The 18,982-nt window shown below is 37.4% G+C and overlaps 1 protein-coding gene across 2 annotated transcripts in view; it reads right to left on the bottom strand.

Moving 5' to 3' along the window:
* COMMD1 (copper metabolism domain containing 1) overlaps positions 1–18,982 on the bottom strand; it is a 162,803-nt gene that overhangs the window by 93,632 nt on the left and 50,189 nt on the right. For both annotated transcript variants that reach the window (XM_040224012.1, XM_040224013.1), the window contains exon 2: positions 6,450–6,731. In XM_040224012.1, the coding sequence (XP_040079946.1) occupies positions 6,450–6,731 (282 nt within the window). The remainder of the gene's footprint in view (positions 1–6,449; positions 6,732–18,982) is intronic.

The raw sequence follows: 18,982 nt of genomic DNA, 5'->3' as shown, positions 1-18,982 counted from the left end.
CTTATCTAACTGCTTGAAAATGACAGGACTGAACATCTGATGAGACCGGCAGAAGAAAAAAAAAACAGTAAAGGTAGACTCTACTTCTTCCCTATGTTGGCTAAAAACATAGCCCAAAACTAGAGTGCTTGATACACTAAAACTCTGTCTAGAAAAGGCAACAACATTAGCCATTTTTTTTTAATAACAATAAAGAAACAGAGCTTTATACTTCAGGATCTCTACAGGTGGGGAATCTCTAAATACTTAAGAAAAAACAATTTAGCAGAGGAAAGAAGAAATAATTTACTACTGGATGGTTTAGCATGGAAGTTGTGGCAAAATATTTCCTCAAAAAATGTCTTACTGGTCTTGAAAAACAGGAAGTTACCAAAGAAAAACTAACATGTCTTTATAAAAAGTCAAAATTGAGGCTCAAAAGAGAGAAATAACTATATACGAGACTCTACTAAGCATATAAACGATCCCCCGCTCCTCCCCGCCAAAGAACATTACTGTTTAAAAAAAGAAAAACATTCTATGAGAAATTCTGTTTCAGTTCCAGGAAAGACAAACACAACAGTGGTTCTGACGAAGTAAGCAAAACAATGAAACTTTCCTAAATATACATGCCAGTCCTCAAGGCTTAGGTCTCTCTATGATTTATGGTAAAATAAGAAAGGATATCAATTATACAAGTAAAGCACTGATGTTCTTCCCTTGGGACATGAAATGTTCACCTCAAAGTTTTCTGTGTACTTTTACGACTCAATTCATGTTTTATTCCTGCAAAAATTTTATTTCTGTTGAAGAAAAACATTTACTACAAGAAAAGTAATTAGGTTACTAGTGCATAGTCATTTTCTCTAGCTTTGCATACTTCCATAAATATTTACTTCCTTAGTAACTTCTCTATTACTTTGGCTTCCTCATACTTCAAAGGTATTATATATTGCGGTTAACAAGAAAAAAAAATGAGGTAATACATGCACTTGGCTGCCAACTGTCAAATGTACTTTTTGGACCAAAGAAAGAAGTAATGCAGACAAACTGGGTAGGAGAGAGAAACTTAAGCAGGGAGTAGGGGGGAACCCAAAAACCTACCACCACCACATCTAGTACCTGAATAAAATAGTCCTCAGTCAGTTCAGTCACTCAGTCATGTCCAGCTCTTTGCAGCCGGAGCACACCAGGATTCCTTGTCCATCACCAACTCCCACAGCTTGCTCAAACTCATGTCCATCAAGTCAGTGATGCCATCCAACTATTTCATCCTCTGTCGTCCCCTTCTTCTCCTGCCTTCAGTCTTTCCCAGCATCAGGGTCTTTTCCAATGAGTCAGTTCTTCGCATCAGGTGGCCAAAGTATTGGAGCTTCAGCTTCAGTATCAGTCCTTCCAATGAATATTCAGGACTGATTTCCTTTAGGATAGACTGGTTGGATCTCCTTGTAGTCCAAGGGACTCTCAAGAGTCTTCTCCAACACCACAGTTCGGAAGAATCAGGTTTTTTGGTGTTCAGCTTTCTCTAGTGGTCCAACTCTCACATCCACATGTGACTACTGGAAAAATCATAGCTTTAACTAGGCAGACTTTTGTTGGCAAAGTAATGTCTCTGCTTTTTAATATGCTATCCAGGTTTGTCATAGCTTTTCTTCCATGAAGCAAGCGTCTTTTAATTTCATGGCTGCAGTCACCATCTGCAATAAAGTCTGTCACTGTTTCCATTGTTTCCCCATCTATTTGCCATGAAGTGATGGGACCAGATGCCATGATCTTCGTTTTTTGAATGTTGAGTTTTAAGCCAGCTTTTTCAGTCTCCTCTTTCACTTTCATCAAGAGGCTTTTTAGCTCCTCTTCACTTTCTGCAATAAGGGTGGTATCATCTGCATATCTGAGGTTATTGATATTTCTTCTGGCAATCTTGATTCCAGCTTGTGCTCCATCCATTTAGCATGATGTACTCTGTATATAAGTTAAATAAGCACAGTGACAATATACAGCCTTGACATACTCCTTTCCCAATTTGGAACCGGTTTGTTGTCCCATGTCCTATTCTAACTGTTGCTTCTTGACCTACATACAGATTTCTCAGGAGCCAGGTCAGGTGGTCTGATATTCCCATCTCTTGAAGAATTTTCCACAGTTTGTTGTGATCCACACAGTTGAAGGCTTTAGTGTAGTCAATAAAGCAGAAGTAGATGTTTTTCTGAAACTCTCGTGCTTGTTCTATGATCCAATGGATGTTTGATCTCTGGTTCCTCTGCCTTTTCTAAACAGTCCTCAAACACTTCACAAATTATGGCAAGTAGAACTATAGGCCAACATCATTCTCACTGTAAAAATTTAATGCCAAGCTCTGTTAACATTTTAAATCAGAGTATTTTGCTACCTTTAACACAGTGGTTCTCAATCCTCGATGAATACTGAAATCACCAGTTTTAGTTGGCTTTTTGTTTGTTTGTTTGTATTTTGGCCACACTTCAGGGCATCCAGGATTTTAGTTTCCTGACCAAGCATCATCAAACCTGTAACCCCTGCAGTGGAGTCTTAACCACTAGATGGCCTGGAAAGTCCCCACCCTTCTTTTGAAATCACCAATTTTAAAGAACACTGATGCCCAGGTCCCATTCCCACAGATTCTTCTATTTTATTTTTTAAATTTATTACATTTTTGGCTGTGCTGGGTCTTTGTTGCTGCACGGACTTTTCTCTAGTTGAGACTAGTGAGGCTACTCTCTGGTTGCAATGTACGGGCTTCTCGATATAGTGGCTTCTCTTGATGTGGAGCACAGGTTCTAGGCATGCAGGCTTCAGCAACTGTGGCATGTGGGCTTGGCAGTTGAGGCCCCTGGGCTCTAGAAAACAGGCTCAGTAATTGTGGCCCATGGGCTTAGGTGTTCCACAGCATGTGTGATCTTCCTAGATCAGGGATCAAACCTGTGCCTTCTGCATTGGCAGGCAGATTCTTTATTACTGAGCCACCGAGGAAGCCTTCCACAGATTCTTAATTAGTGTGAAATATGTCCAGAGCATGAAAACTGTTAAAGATCCAAAACTCGTTCTTATATGCAGCATTGACCAAGAACCACTGATTTAAAATGACACAAAATGAACACAGTGATTTAGTTGATTGAGATATATGAACAGACATACACACCAGAGTTCAGAAAAGTTGATCATTCTTCTTAGAAGCAACCTCTTAATACCCTAGCATCATTAATTCTCTAACAACTCATCCAAGACAGTACTGTGAAAATAAATTTGCCTTTGTTGCCTATGTATATTCTAAAAAGTGGTAACTTGCCTTAGTAGAGTATGTCATAAATAACATTCACCTAGAAGCTGACAGAAATACTAACCAAGGATCCAGGTCTCACAAAAACATTTCCGGTAGGATCTGGGTTGTATATTTTACCACCAGTCTAGTGTCTGTTACAGTTTACTTTTTTCTTTACACCTTTTCTTGTTTTAAGAATATATTTGCAATCAAAGAATTTCTGTGGGTTTAAGTACATATCCAATCATTTGTATAGTGATCATTTTCTTTACAACTTTGAAGTATAAATAATGTACAATAAACTGCATATCTAAAGTATGCAATTTCATAAGTTTGATATACATATATGTCCATAAAACTGCTGTCACAATGAACATAAACATTTCTACCACACTTAAAAATTTTCATGCACCCCTCTGTAACCTAGGCCTTCCCTGGTGGCTCAGATGGTAAAACATCTGCCTACAATGCAGGAGATCGGGGTTCGATCCCTGGGTCGGGAAGATACTCTGGAGAAGGAAATCGCAACCCACTCTAGTACTCTTGCCTGGAAAATCCCATGGATGGAGGAGCCTGGTAGGCTACAGTCTATGGGGTCACAAAGAGTCAGACACGACTGAGCGACTTCACTTTTCTGTAATCTAACTTCATCCCTCTCTCTATTCTTATGCCTAGACAGCTGCTTCCTGTCACTATAGGTTACTTTGCATTTTCTAGGATTTTATATGAGTAGAATCATACATTATGCTAAAAAAACTTTTCATTTGACTTATTTCACTCAGCAAATGATTTTGAGATTCAACCATTTTGTTGTGTATAACAAAAGTTCTTTCCCTCTTATTGCTCAGTGATATTCCTATCAATGCTCTTGATTACCACATTGTATACCTAACATATTTTCTTGGCACAGACTATTGTGAGAAGCTAAAAAAGCTCCTCGGTATAGGCATCAATGATTTTTGGAAAAAATAGGTCTGGTGATCCCCATTTTAATTCTCACTTTACCACTTAGCAGCTGTGTCTGAAGCAAGTCACTTATCTGCCTCGTATACCTTCTCTAGAAAATGGGCGTATATGTCACCTCACCTATGTAATTTACCTTAGACGAGTGCTTAAAGACTCTCTGACTTCTAGGACCTATTGATTCTATTGAAATAGGCGAACCTTCTAGAAAAACAGCAATGCTAATTTGTTTACATACTGCCTGTGGCTGCTTCTGAGCTGCAGCAAGAAAGATGAGTACTTGTGACAGAAACTATATAGCTGTAAAGCCTAAAATATCTGTCCTCTTAAAAAAAAAGCTTACCAACTTATTCTAAGTAATCATGAAATGTTCCCGAAGCTAGCTAAAAAACATCTGTAGTGATGTTTAGAATTACTGATTGACAAAAAACCATTTCACTATTTTTTAAAAAGTTTTTTTAAATTACTTTAGCTAACAAAATGAAAGGAAAATCATAGGAACTCAAAAATAGATTTTTAAAATCCCTGTGTCAATACCCAATAAGTTTAGATGGCATATAAAATCAAAAGTCACATTATAAACCCTAGCTTAAAAAATACTAGGAAAATATCAAGTTAAAGGAACACTATAATAGTTTTCTTCCCAGGTGGCACTTAGTGGGAAAGAACCCGCCTGCTAATCAGAAGAGGTTAAGAGACGTGGATTTGATCCCTGGGTTGTGAAGATCCCCTGGAGGAGGGCATGGCTACCCACTCCAGTATTCTTGCCTGGAGAATCCCATGGGCAGAGGAGCCTGGTGGGCTACCAGGGTGGCAAAGAATCGGACACAACTGAAGTGACTTATTAGCACAGCACATGGTTTTCTAAGAAAGTCAAAGCAGATACATATGTTTGCATCTTCTTGCCCAAATAACAAATACTAGAAGACAAAATGAAATAATCACTACTGCCAGAATAAAAAATGAATAGCCTATACAAATGGCTGGTGAAACTGAAATATACAAGAATACTTTCTGCACCTTTTTAAATGTCTGATTTTTGGTCTAGGAATAATTGGAGTGGTTAAGAAAACGGACTTTAGGATCAGAGAAACCAAAGTCATAAAGGCTTGCAAAATAAAGGAATAAAAGGACCTCAAAATGAATTTTGCAAAAGTACAATTTTTAAAAAGGGATTATCTTTTAAATTACAATTAAAAAGTCATTAGGGAACTACAAATACTGAACAATCCTAAGAAACTCAAGAAGGGAATATGTGAGGAAATCTGCCAGCTAAAAAAATGTTCTCCTTATTAGAAGAAAAGAAATACATTTCTATTATAGCATGTAACAGAACCACTTATTTGATTATTTACATAGAAATAAATCTAATTAGCTAATTCAGTGATCTGGGTTTTCTCTTCTTAATTACAAGTTGCTGCTTTTTTCCCCCCAAAAGACATATACCAGGTCATTAAAAGTCTGATCTGGCAGTCACCTGACTGCCAGTTCAAACTGACTTCAAGAAAAGCCATGTGGATGTCTGCCATAATGACACTGGAAAATGAAAGGAAAGCAGTGAGTGAGTGAGTGAGAGTCGCTCAGTCATGTCCAACTCTTTGTGATCCCATGGACTGGAGCCCACCAGGCTCCTTTGTCCATGGAATTCTCCAGGCAAGAGTACTGGAGTGGGTTGCCATTTCCTTCTCCATCACAAGGAAAGCAGTGGTGTTTTGTAAATAATCAGTATCAATTTAAAATTATTTGTAGGCTCAGGGACAGAAATAGCACATACTCAGGGTCTTTAGGACAATATTGTAATTAAAATACATGGCCTCTTATACCTGAATGCCTATAAAGATGAGTTTTGTGAGTTAGTTTTGTTCTGTGTTTTTTAATCTTAATTTCTCGTTTTTATTTAGCATCTTTATCATTGCCTTGGATTTTCTGAATACAAACACCTAACCAAAAGGGAGCAGTGGCCAACTTCTGTACAGTCACCTTATTGATCCATTTTGCTCCTCTGAGATAGCTATACCAGAGGCTGGTGGCTTTAAGATTCAATCCACAATTGAGAATATCCACATTTTCAGATGATTTCTATCTCTGAAAAAGGATTCTAAAAATAAGAATCTTTTCCTATTATTATCTCTGCAAACAAAAACTGTAAAATAAATTGTTCTGAATGTATGGCTAATATATAATAGAAAATATAGTTTACAAAGGGAAATTGATCGAAGTTTGAACTCACCTGTCCACTTCTCCCTATTTCCAGCTCCATGATGGCAACAGGAGTATGTATTTGAGCTGAGTGTCTTGACTGCGATTTGCCATCAACTCTCCAGCTCAAGCCCCGAAGCCCTCTGTCCCAGCAGCTCTGGTTCATAAGACTCTCTCGGATTTTTGTCTTATGGCTCTTCCAGAACTTGGAAATGACAGCAGCTTGCTCAGATGTGATCCCGCCTTGCTTTTTGGTTTGAGCAGTCAAAAATGCCTCCAGCTGGTTGAAATCCATGTCTGCATATGCAATAGACTAAAGACAGAAAAAGGAATAAATTTGAATTTGATAGGTAACTAGAAAAAGATGGTTTCTTAACTACAGATCACACTTTTAAATGATTCTTAATCACTGAATAAGCTTTCAAAGAGGGTCATCAAGGCCTTCCCTGGTGGTCCAGTGGTTGAGAGTCAGGGAACACAGATTCAATCCCTGGTTCGGAAGGATCCCACATACTATGGAGCAACTAAGCCTGCTGCAGCACAATAACTGAGCCAGCACTCCAGAGTCTGTGAGCCATAACTACTGGAACCATGCCCCACAACTACTGAAGCCCACAGGCCCTAGGGCCCGTGCTCCACAACAAGAGAAGCCATCACGATGAGAAGGCCATGCACTCCAACTAGAGAGCAGTCCATGCTGGATGCAACTGGACAAAGCCCATGCACAGCAATGAAGACCTAACACAACCAAATAAATAAACCTTTTTTAAAGGTCATCAAAAGACAGTAATGAGAATAAGCTCTTCATAAGTACAAAAATATTCCCTTTGAAAATACTAAATATCAGAAAAGCTACTGTTAAAAATTTCACATTGGGAATTCCCTGGTGGTCCAGTAGACAGGACTCCATGCTCTCACTGCTGAGGACCCAGGTTCAATCCCTGGTTGGGGAACAAAGATCTCAGAAGCCATAAGCCATAAGCCGTGGCCAAAAGAAAAAAAAATCCACGTCACTCAAATTCTCTATTAATAACTATAATCTATAAATATCTAGTTCCATGATGAGAAAATAAAAATATAAAAATAAAATAATAAAATGAGAGTAAAATGAATTAGTGCTCTGATGAAATCTTACATAATTTCACAGTGCCTTATAGCCAGGCTTGGTTCGATATACTATAAATGTGTGATGCCTTGTCCATAAGAAGTACTAAGTAAATTTTGTTAATGTATTATTTTAGATTTGTAGCCTATCTTCAACCAAATAGTTCATATTCAATACTACTCTAAAGTATACTACATTATGCTTTTCCATAAATTTTTAAACCTTAACTGCCACTGCTGTTCTGAGAAGAATAAGCAGCTAAACTGAAGTGGGAAATCATCAAAGGGCTCAGGCAATGGAGCCTTGGATAGGACAGTGATGTTTAATACTTCATCTCAGAACAAGCTTTCCCCTGCCTGACCAAGAGTTCCAAACCAAAATACAATACCTCCTTTCTCTGGGCACAATGACTGACCCAAATTAATCTCCCAATTTAGAGTAGGTGGAGAAGTGGTCTTGTCGCTTGGGTGTGATGGTACCAGAAGAATATGAGGCTAGATGGTTGCAAACAGTCATCTTTGATTTTCTAGCAAAATATCTGACGGCAAAAAAAGATGAAAAGGATTCTAATGGAGTGATATCCCTGTTCTGTAATCCCCAAGGCCCTGGTTCCTACAGACCTCTCTTCAACTCCATGTTATCTCAGCATCTTTTCCACCTGTAGACACCAAAAAAAAATCCCATTTACTATTCAAAATAGTTTAAGATGTATAACTATCATTTGGAAGCAAAAGTTCTACCTAAACTTAAGCATTAGAAATGAGAACAGAGGAATGTAAAGGTAGGTAGTGTACACATAGAATATAGGTACAATGGGTGGAACAGAGGCTGAAAGACAAACATGTTGTCTTTCATTCTTCTATTAATATAAAAATTGTACAGTAAATGTTAGAACATACATTAAAGGCATTTCTCATAACAATTCAACATACATTTACTGAATATCTGCCTATTTACCAGGTATAAGGATCTAAAATTTCTGGCTATGTGACTCAACAGAAACATTAACTTGTATAATATACTATAATTAAATAAAATTATGTCCACTGGCACTTTGCTTCACAATATCACAGCACAACACAGGTGATGTGTATCATTCTTTTCCTCAAAGTATATCAAGAAATCTACTCTGATTTAACTTCACTTGTGACAGAAGTTGTTTTGATTGGGTTCCAATCAATAATACCTTGAACTGGAATCAATTCACCTTAAAAAATGGGTTACCATCTCTATAACAGAGTTTTCTCTCTTTTTTTTTTGCCCACACAGTGTGTACTGCAGGATGTAGTTTGCCAACCCCTGCTCAAGAACGTGCTACGAAAAAAACTGACACATGTCCCACATGACTTGGCAGTGTCCCATCTAAGATCATGTGGAAAGAAAACCTGTTTATAATTACTTGGACCTAGAAACTACTCTTTTACTTTTTACATTTAAAAAAGAAGTATTTTTTGCACAGTTTTAATAAGTTCTTAATTTTCCAGGAATGCAACTAACATAGCTTGTACTTTGGTTTGGTCAGAACTTTATAAACAGGCTATTGAGCATTTTACAAAATCGCACTACCAGAGGCAATACCATTCGTATTTTTATAGCCAAACTACCAAACCATATTATCTGTCTGCACTTATTGCTGCACATTCACAATGATGCTACACACACCTGCAAGTGTTTAACTCATTATATGTTCTAATTCAGTAATGCTTCAACATTTACATTTTTTTTTTTTTGACTGCACCACATGGCATGCAGGACCTCAGTTCCTGACCAAGGATTGAACCTGTGCAATGGAAGCAAAGTCTTAGTGGAAGCAAAAGTTCCTCAACATTCACATTTTTAAATATACATTTTAAATTACTTCACTTTTTCATTTTCCTCATAACTTTACATTATACTCATGTCACCATATTGATTAGAAATTATGCATATTAACTTTATTATATGTGAATTATAATTACATATGTATTTCATTTAAGGTTAAAAAGAACTCTACCGTCAGGTCACTCAAGATGGCTGTTCTCTTGTTCTCTGTATATCCCCTGCCTAACAGCACCTGCTTTACTCACATGACTGACCTTACAAACTTGTCCCAGGCTCCAGCTAGTGGCTCTTTTTATCAAAAGGTTGATGAGGGGTGTGGGCCTCTGATTTCCCTGGTAACTATTGAGCCAATCTGATGTAATTCCCCCTATAACTGGCAATCTCCTCTTCCATATGGACATGAATAAGTGACTAAACTATCCCTTCCACCAAGAAGTGAAACCTGCCACCATGTCCACCCTACCGTCTGCTGCACATTGTGGGGTTGTAGCTTCAGGACCTTGTTTCAGATGTGTAAGCTCCCTCATCCACTAAACCAAGAAGCAAGAGTTAGAACCAGATATGGAACAACGGATTGGTTCAAAATAGGGAAAGGAGTATATCAAGGCTGTATAATGTCACCCTGCTTATTTAATTCATATGCAGAGCACATAATTAGAAATGCTGGGCTGGATAAAGCTCAAGCTGAAATCAAGATTGCCGGGAGAAATATCAATAACCTCAGATATGCAGATGACACTATCCTAATGGCAAAAAGTGAAGAGGAACTAAAGAGCCTCTTGATGAAGGTGAAAGAGGAGAGTGGAAAAGTTGGCTAAAAAAAGCAACCTAAACTAGTAATAAAGAAAATGTAAACTAATGTATGGATGTGAGAGTTGGACCATAAAGAAAGCTGAGCATCAAAGAATTAATGCTTTTGTACTGTGGTATTGGAGAAGACTCTTGAGAGTCCCTTGGACTGCAAAGAGATCAAACCAGTCAATCTGAAAGGAAATCAATCCTAAATATTCATTGGAAGGACTGATGTTGAAGCTGAAGCTCCAATACTTTGGCCACCTGATGCGAAGAATTGACTCACTGGAAAAGACCCTGATTCTGGGAAAGGCTGAAGGCAGGAGGAGAAGGGGATGACAGAGGATGAAATAGTTGGATGGCATCACCGACTCGATGGACATGAGTTTGAGCAAGTTTCAGGAGCTGGTGATGGACAGGGAAGCCTGGCATGATGCAGTCCATGGGGTTACAAAGAGTCAGACACAACTGAGTTGACTGAACTGAACTGAAGTGAAACTAATAGCACTTCCCATCCATTAAACTGTCAAAAAGTAAACTACTCCACAACACTAAATATTGTTTCTTCACTTTATTGACAACTCTCATATACTGTTGTGGGAATAGAACATTTTCAAAGAGCAATTTTGTATTCAGTTCAGTTCAGTTGCTCAGTCCTGTCCGACTCTTTGCAACCCCATGGACTGCAGCACGCCAGGCCTCCCTGTCCATCACCAGCTCCTGAAACTTGCTCAAACTCATGTCCATCGAGTTGGTGATGCCATCCAACCATCTCATCCTCTGTTGTCCCCTTCTCCTCCCACCTTCAATCTTTCCCAGCATCAGGGTCTTTCCCAATGAGTCGGTTCTTTGCATCAAGTGGCCAAAGTATTGGAGTTTCAGCTTCAACATCAGTCCTTCCAAAGATATTCAGGACTGATTTCCTTTACGATTGACTAGTTGGATTTCCTTGCAGTCCAAGGGATTCTCAAGAGTCTTCTCCAACACCACAGTTCAAAAGCATTAATACTTTGGTGCTCAGCTTTCTTTATAGTCCAACTCTCACATCCATACATGAATACTGGAAAAACCATAGCTTTGACTAGACAGACCTTTGTTTGTCAAGTCATGTCTCTGCTTTTTCATATGCTGTCTAGGTTGGTCATAGCTTTTCTTCCAAGAAGCAAGTGTCTTTTAATTTCATGGCTGCAGTCACCATCTGCAGTGATTTTGGAGCCCCCCCAAATAAAGTCTGTCACTATTTCCATTGCTTCCCCATCTATTTGCCATGAAGTGATGGGACCTGATGCCAGGATCTTAGTTTTCTGAATGTTGAGTTTTAAGCCAATTTTTTCACTCTCCTCTTTCACTTTCTTCAAGAGACTTTATTTCTTCTTCGCTTTCTGTCATAAGGCTGGTGTTACCTGTTTATCTGAGGTTATTGATATTTCTTCCAGCAATCTTGATTCCAGCTTGTGCTTCATCCATCCCAGCACTTCACATGATGTACTCTGCATATAAGCTAAATAAGCAGGGTGACAATATACAGCCTTGACAAACTGCTTTTCCTATTTGGAACCAGTCTGTTGCTCCATGTCCACTTCTAACTGTTGCTTCTTGACCTGCATACAGATTTCTCAGGATGCAGGTCAGGTGGTCTCGTATTCCCATCTCTTTAAGAATTTTCCACAGTTTGTTGTGATCATACAGTCAAAGGCTTTGGCGTAGTCAATAAAGCAAAAGTAGATGTTTTTGTGGAACTCTCTTGCTTTTTCGATGATCCAGCAGATGCTGGTAATTTGATCTCTGGTTCCTCTACTGTTTCTAAATCCAGCTTGAACATCTGGAAGTTCATGGTTCAGGCACTGCTGAAGCCTAGCCTGGAGAATTTTGAGCATTACTTTCCTAGCGTGTGAGATGAGTGCACTTGTGTGGTAGTTTGAACCCTCTTTGGCATTGCCTTTCTTTGAGAATGGAATGAAAACTGACCTTTTCCAGTCCTATGGCCACTGTATTTTATATTATTTATCAAAATTTAAGATGTACATATTCTAGAACTCAACAACTCTTCTGCAATGGAAAAACCTTCAAGTAAGTCTTATGTCTGTGCACTGGGAGTCCCATACAAGAACAGTTATTTCAACAATGTTAGTAATAGTAATAAATTAGAATCAAACAAATGTCCAGGACTACAACAACAAAAATGGTCAGTGATAATCAAACAATGGACTAACACACAGTAAATGAATTAGAATTATATTTATCAATACAAATAAAGCACACACAATGCTGAACAACAAAAAAGTCAACTGCACACAAATATATAAAGGTATGATACTATTTATATAAAATTTTATCAGATGAAAAATAGTATAAATTTAAAACATATATATAGTAAAAATGTAATATTATGCATGAGGTTGATAATCAATACCTAATGCAGGTCAGAGGATACTTCACAGGATAAGGAGAATGCAATCTGAGAGGCATATAGAAAGCTCTAGTAGTATCTACAATTTTTTTTAATGTTTTTAATAAAAGTTTAACACAGATATACAGAAAAGCTGTGAAAATAGTACAGAGTTAGTATCACATACTCAATTTCCTTGGCTATGTACACCTTACACCTTACTTGTGACAATGATACATTATTATTAACCACAGTCTATACTTTATTCATATTTCCTTAGTTTTTACCTGGTGTGCTTTTTATGCTCCAGGATTCCCATCCAAGTTACATTACATTTAGTCATCATTTCTCCTTAAGTTTCCCTTAGCTATGATAGTTTTTCAAACTTTCTTTGTATTTGGTAATCTTGACAATTTTGAGGAGTACTAGTCAGGTACTGTGTAGAATATTCCTCAGTGAGGATTTGCCTCGTGCTTTTCTCATGGTTAGACTGGGTTATAGGATCTGGGAGAAAAACTAGAGGTAAATTGTCATTCTCATCATACCACATCAAGAATACATGCTAGCAACAGGGCTTATAATCTACTGTTTGGTAGGAAGTCACCATGAGCAGCCCACACTTTAGGAACAGGAAGTTCTGCTTCAGCTTCTTGGAGGCAAAGTATCTACATAAATTATTTGAAATTCTTCTGTGCAGGTCAAAATGTTTTAAAATAGACAAAAAAGAAATAATAAAGACCAGAGCAGAAATAAATGAAAGAGAGACTAAAACAAAACAAAAACAAAAAGATCAATGAAACTAAGAGTTGATTGTTTGAAAAGATACACCAAATTGATAAACCTTAGCCAGACTCATCAGGAGAAAAACACAGGCCTCAATAAATAAATTGAGAAAGGAAACAGGAGAATTTACAACTGACAGCACAGAGATTACTACAAACAAGTATGTGCCAATTAAATGGACAACTGAGAAGAAATGGATAAATTCCTAGAAATGTACAATCTCCCAAGACTGAACCGGAAAAAAAATATATGTATATATGTATGTACAGGCTAATTACCAGTAGTAAAACTGAATTAGTAACCGAAAAAACAAACAGACAAACAAAAAAACCAATAAACAAGTCTAGGACCAGAAGGCTTCACAGGTGAACTCTACTAAACATTTAAAGAAGAGTTAATGCCTTTCCTCAAACTATTCCAACAAAAATTGAAGGAAAAGAAATGCCTTTAAACTCATTCTATAAATGTAGATGCAAAAATTCTCAACAAATATTAGTAAACCAAATTCAACAATACATTAAAAGGATCATACACCATGATCAAGTGGGATTTATTCCAGGAATGCAGTTCGGTTCAGTCGCTCAATCGTGTCTGACTCGTTGCAACCCCATGAACTGCAGCACGCCAGGCTTCCCTGTCCATCACCAACTCCCAGAGTCCACCCAAACCCATGTCCATTGAGTCAATGATACCATCCAACTATCTCATTCTCTGTCGTCCCTTTCTCCTCCTGCCCTCAATCTTTCCCAGCATCAGAGTCTTTTCAAATGAGTCAGCTCTTCCCATCACGTGGCCAAAGTATTGGAGTTTCAGCTTCAACATCAGTCCTTCAAATGAACACCCAGGACTGATCTCCTTTAGAATGGACTGGTTGGATTTCCTTGCAGTTCAAGGGACTCTCAAGAGTCTTCTCCAACACCACAGTTCAAAAGCATCAATTCTTCTGTACTCAGCCTTCTTTACAGTCCAACTCTCACATCCATACATGACCACTGGAAAAACCATAGCTTTGATTAGACGGACCTTTGTTGACAAATAATGTCTCTGCTTTTTAACATGCTGTCTAGGTTGGTCATAACTTTCTTTCCAAGGAGTAAGCGTCTTTTAATTTCATGGCTGCAATCACCATCTGCAGTGATTTTGGAGCCCTAAAAAATAAAGTCAGCCACTGTTTCCACCGTTTCCCTATTTATTTGCCATGAAGTGATGGGATCAGATGCCATGATCTTAGTTTTCTGAATGTTGAGCTTTAAGCCAACTTTTTCATTCTCCTCTTTCACTTTCATCAGGAGGCTTTTGAGTTCCTCTTCACTTTCTGCCATAAGGGTGGTGTCATCTGCATATCTGAGGTTATTCATATTTCTCCCAGCAATCTTGATTCCAGCTTGTGCTTGATCCAGCCCAGCGTTTCTCATGATGTACTCTGCATAAAAGTTAAATAAGCAGGGTGACAATATACAGCCTTGACGTACTCCTTTTCCTATCTGAAATCAGTCTGTTGTTCCATGTCCAGTTCTAACTGTTGCTTCCTGACCTGCACACAGGTTTCTCAAGAGGCAGGTCAGGTGGTCTGGTATTCCCATCTCTTTCAGAATTTCCCACAGTTTATTGTGATCCACACAGCCACGGATGCAAGGATAGCTCAAATCCAAAAATCCATGAGACATACCACATTAACAAATTGAAGAATAAAATCCTATGATCATCTCAAGAGATGCAGAAAAAGCTTTTGACAAAATTAAACATCCATTTAGGATAACAACTCTCAACAAAGTGGGTACAGAGGAACATACCTCAACATAATAAAGGTCATATGGGACAAACCAACAGCCAACATAATACTCAATGGTGAAAAGCAGAAAACCTTTCCTCTAAGATCAGGGACAAAACAAGGATGCCCACTCTCACCACTGTTATTCAACACAGAATTGGAAGTTCCAGCCACAGAAGTTGAACAAGAAAAAATAAATAATAAAAGGAATCCAAATTTAAAGAGAAGTAAAACTGTCACTTCACAGATAACGATACTATATATAGAAAATCCTAAAGATACCACCAAAAAACTATCAGAACTCATAAATGAACCCAATAAAGTTGCAGGATACAAAATTAGCATACAGAAATCTGTTGCATTTCTATACACTAACAGAATTATCAGAAGAGAAATTTTAAAATGTGTGTGTGTGCTCAGTCGCTCAGTTGTGTCCAACTCTTTGCAACCCCGTGGACTGTACCCAGCAGCTAGGCTCCTCTGTCCATGGAACTTTCCACACCAGAATACTGGCGGTGGTTTAGTCGCTAAGTAGTGTCCAACTCTTGCGACCCCATGGACTGTAGCCTTCCAGGTGCTCTGTCCATGGAATTCTCCAGGCAAGAATACTGGAGTGGGTTGCCATTTCCTTTTCCAAGAATACTGGAGTGCACTGTAAATACCATTTATAAAATAATAAGATACTAAAAACAAACCTAACAAAGGAGGTAAAAGACCTATACATGAAAAACTTTAAGACCCTAATGAAAGAAACGAAAGATAACATAGACAAAAAGAAAATACTGTGTTTACAAATTGGAACAATTAATTTTGTTAATATGACCATATTACCCAAGGCATTTACAGATACAATGTAATCACTATCAATATACCAACAGCATCATTCACAGAACCAGAACAAATAATTCCAAAATTTGTTCTAAAAGGCCACCTAATGAATGGGAGAAGATGTTTTCAAACAATATATCTGATAAACAGTTAATATCCAAAGAATTCATACAACTCAATCGTGCAAAAATAAAAAACTTTAAATGGGCAGAAGATTTGAATAGACATTTCCCCAAAGAAGACATATGAATGAAGAACGGACACAAGACATTGGGCATCACTAATCATCAAGTAAACGCAAATCAAAATCACAGTAAGACATCAACTCAGAACTCTCAGAATGGCTATCATCAAAAGACAACAAATAAACGCTGGCAAGGACGTGGAGAAAAGGGAACCATCATGCACTGTTGGGAATATAAATGGGTCCAGCTGCTCTGGAAAACAGTATGGAGACTTCTCAAAAAATCAAAACTAGAATTACCATATAAGAATCATTAATATCTCTAATTTTACTCTGGATGAAAAGAGGAAAGCAAAACCTGCTAGTCTAATATAATAAATACAAATTAATGTGGAAAACCTTGCTTCTTACTACCAAGAAGAATATCGGGGACATAAACTCAATAACCCAAAAGTACTACTTCTTAACTGTATCAAATATAAGTGATGAATCAATGCAGTGTAATAGCTTGTAGCCCTTTGTAATGAACTAGATAAAATAATGTCAAAGATAAATAATAAACTTTTAGGATAAGTATCTTATTCACTTAAATATAAATGACCTTGAATTACAGGTAATTCTATTTTTCCAAGAAAGAAACACAGTTTAATTGAAGAAATATTCCTTATCATGATCAGTACTGGTAGCAACTTATATAAATAATTTTTAAAAAACAAGCAGAAAATTCTCACCCACAAATAATATACTTACCATCAATCTCATTCTACTTGGAAATAACTATCTTTTTCTAGTTATATTGTGTGGGGTTTTTTTTTTAACATGGCAAGAAAACAACTGCATGGTAACAATTGCATGGTAACTGTTTGAATTACCAAGGCAACTGTTTGAATAAATAGCTACTTCTTTAGCGACTATGTTATATCCAAGAAGAAAGAATGATTAGGAATTAAGCAAGATAATGCATGAGATATAAATATTTGCTTCTCCAACCACTAAATGGGAACAGTAATTAAGAACTTCAGAAAGTTATGCACTCCCCTAATTTCCATGAAGTAAGTGAACTGGAATACATCAAGGAGATTTAAATTCATCATCATTTCTAAGGAAAACAGACTTAGAGGCACAGAAAGCTAACCAAGAACTAACAATAGTTCAACCCCCATAGAAATTACTCATGGTAACCAAAAACAAACCTTTACTTGTCAACATTTCTGTCAAGGTTCCAAAAACTTTGCTATGCAAAATGTGCAGACATTTGTTTAGTTAAGCCTATAAACTACAGAATGCTACTTAAGATCTCAGGAAAGCAAAAGCAATTTGCCTCTAGTGACTATTAATATTAGCTTGTTAGTAAAGGGTCATAAGGAGAACTTTTTTCTCCTGATTTATTTCATAAGAATATTTTCTGTCAAAAATATATTTAGGGACTTCCCTGGCAGTCCAGTGGTTAAGAATCTACCTTCCAATGCATGGGACACCCAGGTTCAATCCTTGGTTGGGGAACTAAGATCCCACATGTCTTGGGGCAACAAAGCCCATGTGCTATAACTAGTGAGCCCAAGTGCCACAACTAGAGAAGCTTGTGTGCTGCAACAAAGACCCAGCGCAATCAAAAAAAAATTTATAATAATAATAATAAAAGAAACATATATTTACACAATTAAAGATCAAATACTAGGTCAAAATATCTTAGTTGCATTTCTATAGCCTCTAGGAATAAAAACTCACATAATGAGCTAAAGCAAGTGAAATGGCCCAAAAAATGGTTTAGGTAAACTAGTGTTTTCAAAAGCTTTCTTGTTTTTAAAAAATTAAATATTTCCTTTGAAATTGTTTATGCTATTATTTAAAGTAGAACATTGTCCAAAACATAAGCAGAAATAGTCCAAAAGAAAAAGAGTTTTGTCTTTTACTTTCAGTAAAAAGGGCTTCCCAGTGGTAAAGAACCCACGTGCCAATGCAGGAGACACAAGAGAAACAAGTTCAATCCCTGGGCCAGGAAGATTCCCTGGAGGAGGGCATGGCAACCTACTCCAGCATTTTTGCCTAGAGAACCCCATGGACAGAGGAGCCTGGAGGGCTACAGTCCAGAGTAGAAAAGAGCCGGACATATCTGAGCGACTTATCATGCAAATTAGCAAAATCTGATTTACTGCACTTGCAGTTAGAAAGTGGTTTTGCTATTTGAAACATTTCTCTGAGTTTTAGTTTCCCTAAAATTAAATGAAGGGGATCTCCTAAATGATCTCTATGTACTCTGCCCTCAGCATTAACATTCCATGTTACTACATCTATAGACTGAGCTCCATAAAATTACCAGCATTCAACCGTTTTTGACTTACAAAAATGGTAATTTGAAGTGGTTCAATCTTGTTAAATCTCCTAAGTTTTCTTCCTATAAACTATCTTTGGCTTCATGCAGCTTTTGTATATTTTTTTAGTATAGTTGATTTATAATATTGTGTTATTTTCAGGTGTATAGCAAAGCGATTCAGTTACACTACGTATGTATGTATCTATATATATTTTTCACTTCTCCCATTATATTGTTCTGAATATAGTTCCCTGTGCTATACTAAGTCTGTTGTTTACTTTATGTACAGTTTTTTTGTATTCTTAAAGTAGAGCAAAATGATGAAAGCTGTCTCTAATTGCCATTATTATTGAATGCACTTTATTAGAAAAAAAATTTTAAGGCCTATTTTATTCCTGAAGAAAAAGCAGATAACCTGATATGGAAACCCTCCTATGTTACTACTTCCCAATTCAGTTCTGAGTATTTGCAGCATTTGTTCTAGCCCACTCAGTTTTATGACTCCAATTGTTATCACTGTATGATCTTCATCTCCTAGTTTCAACCAACTTCCCAATAGGTCCTGTCCTAAGCTCTC

Source organism: Oryx dammah, unplaced genomic scaffold (genome assembly GCF_014754425.2).
Source record: "Oryx dammah isolate SB20612 unplaced genomic scaffold, SCBI_Odam_1.1 HiC_scaffold_25, whole genome shotgun sequence".
NCBI classification, from domain to species: Eukaryota; Metazoa; Chordata; class Mammalia; order Artiodactyla; family Bovidae; genus Oryx; species Oryx dammah.
The sequence above is the reverse complement of the archived record's forward strand: the minus strand, read 5'-3'. Positions and strand labels throughout refer to the sequence as shown.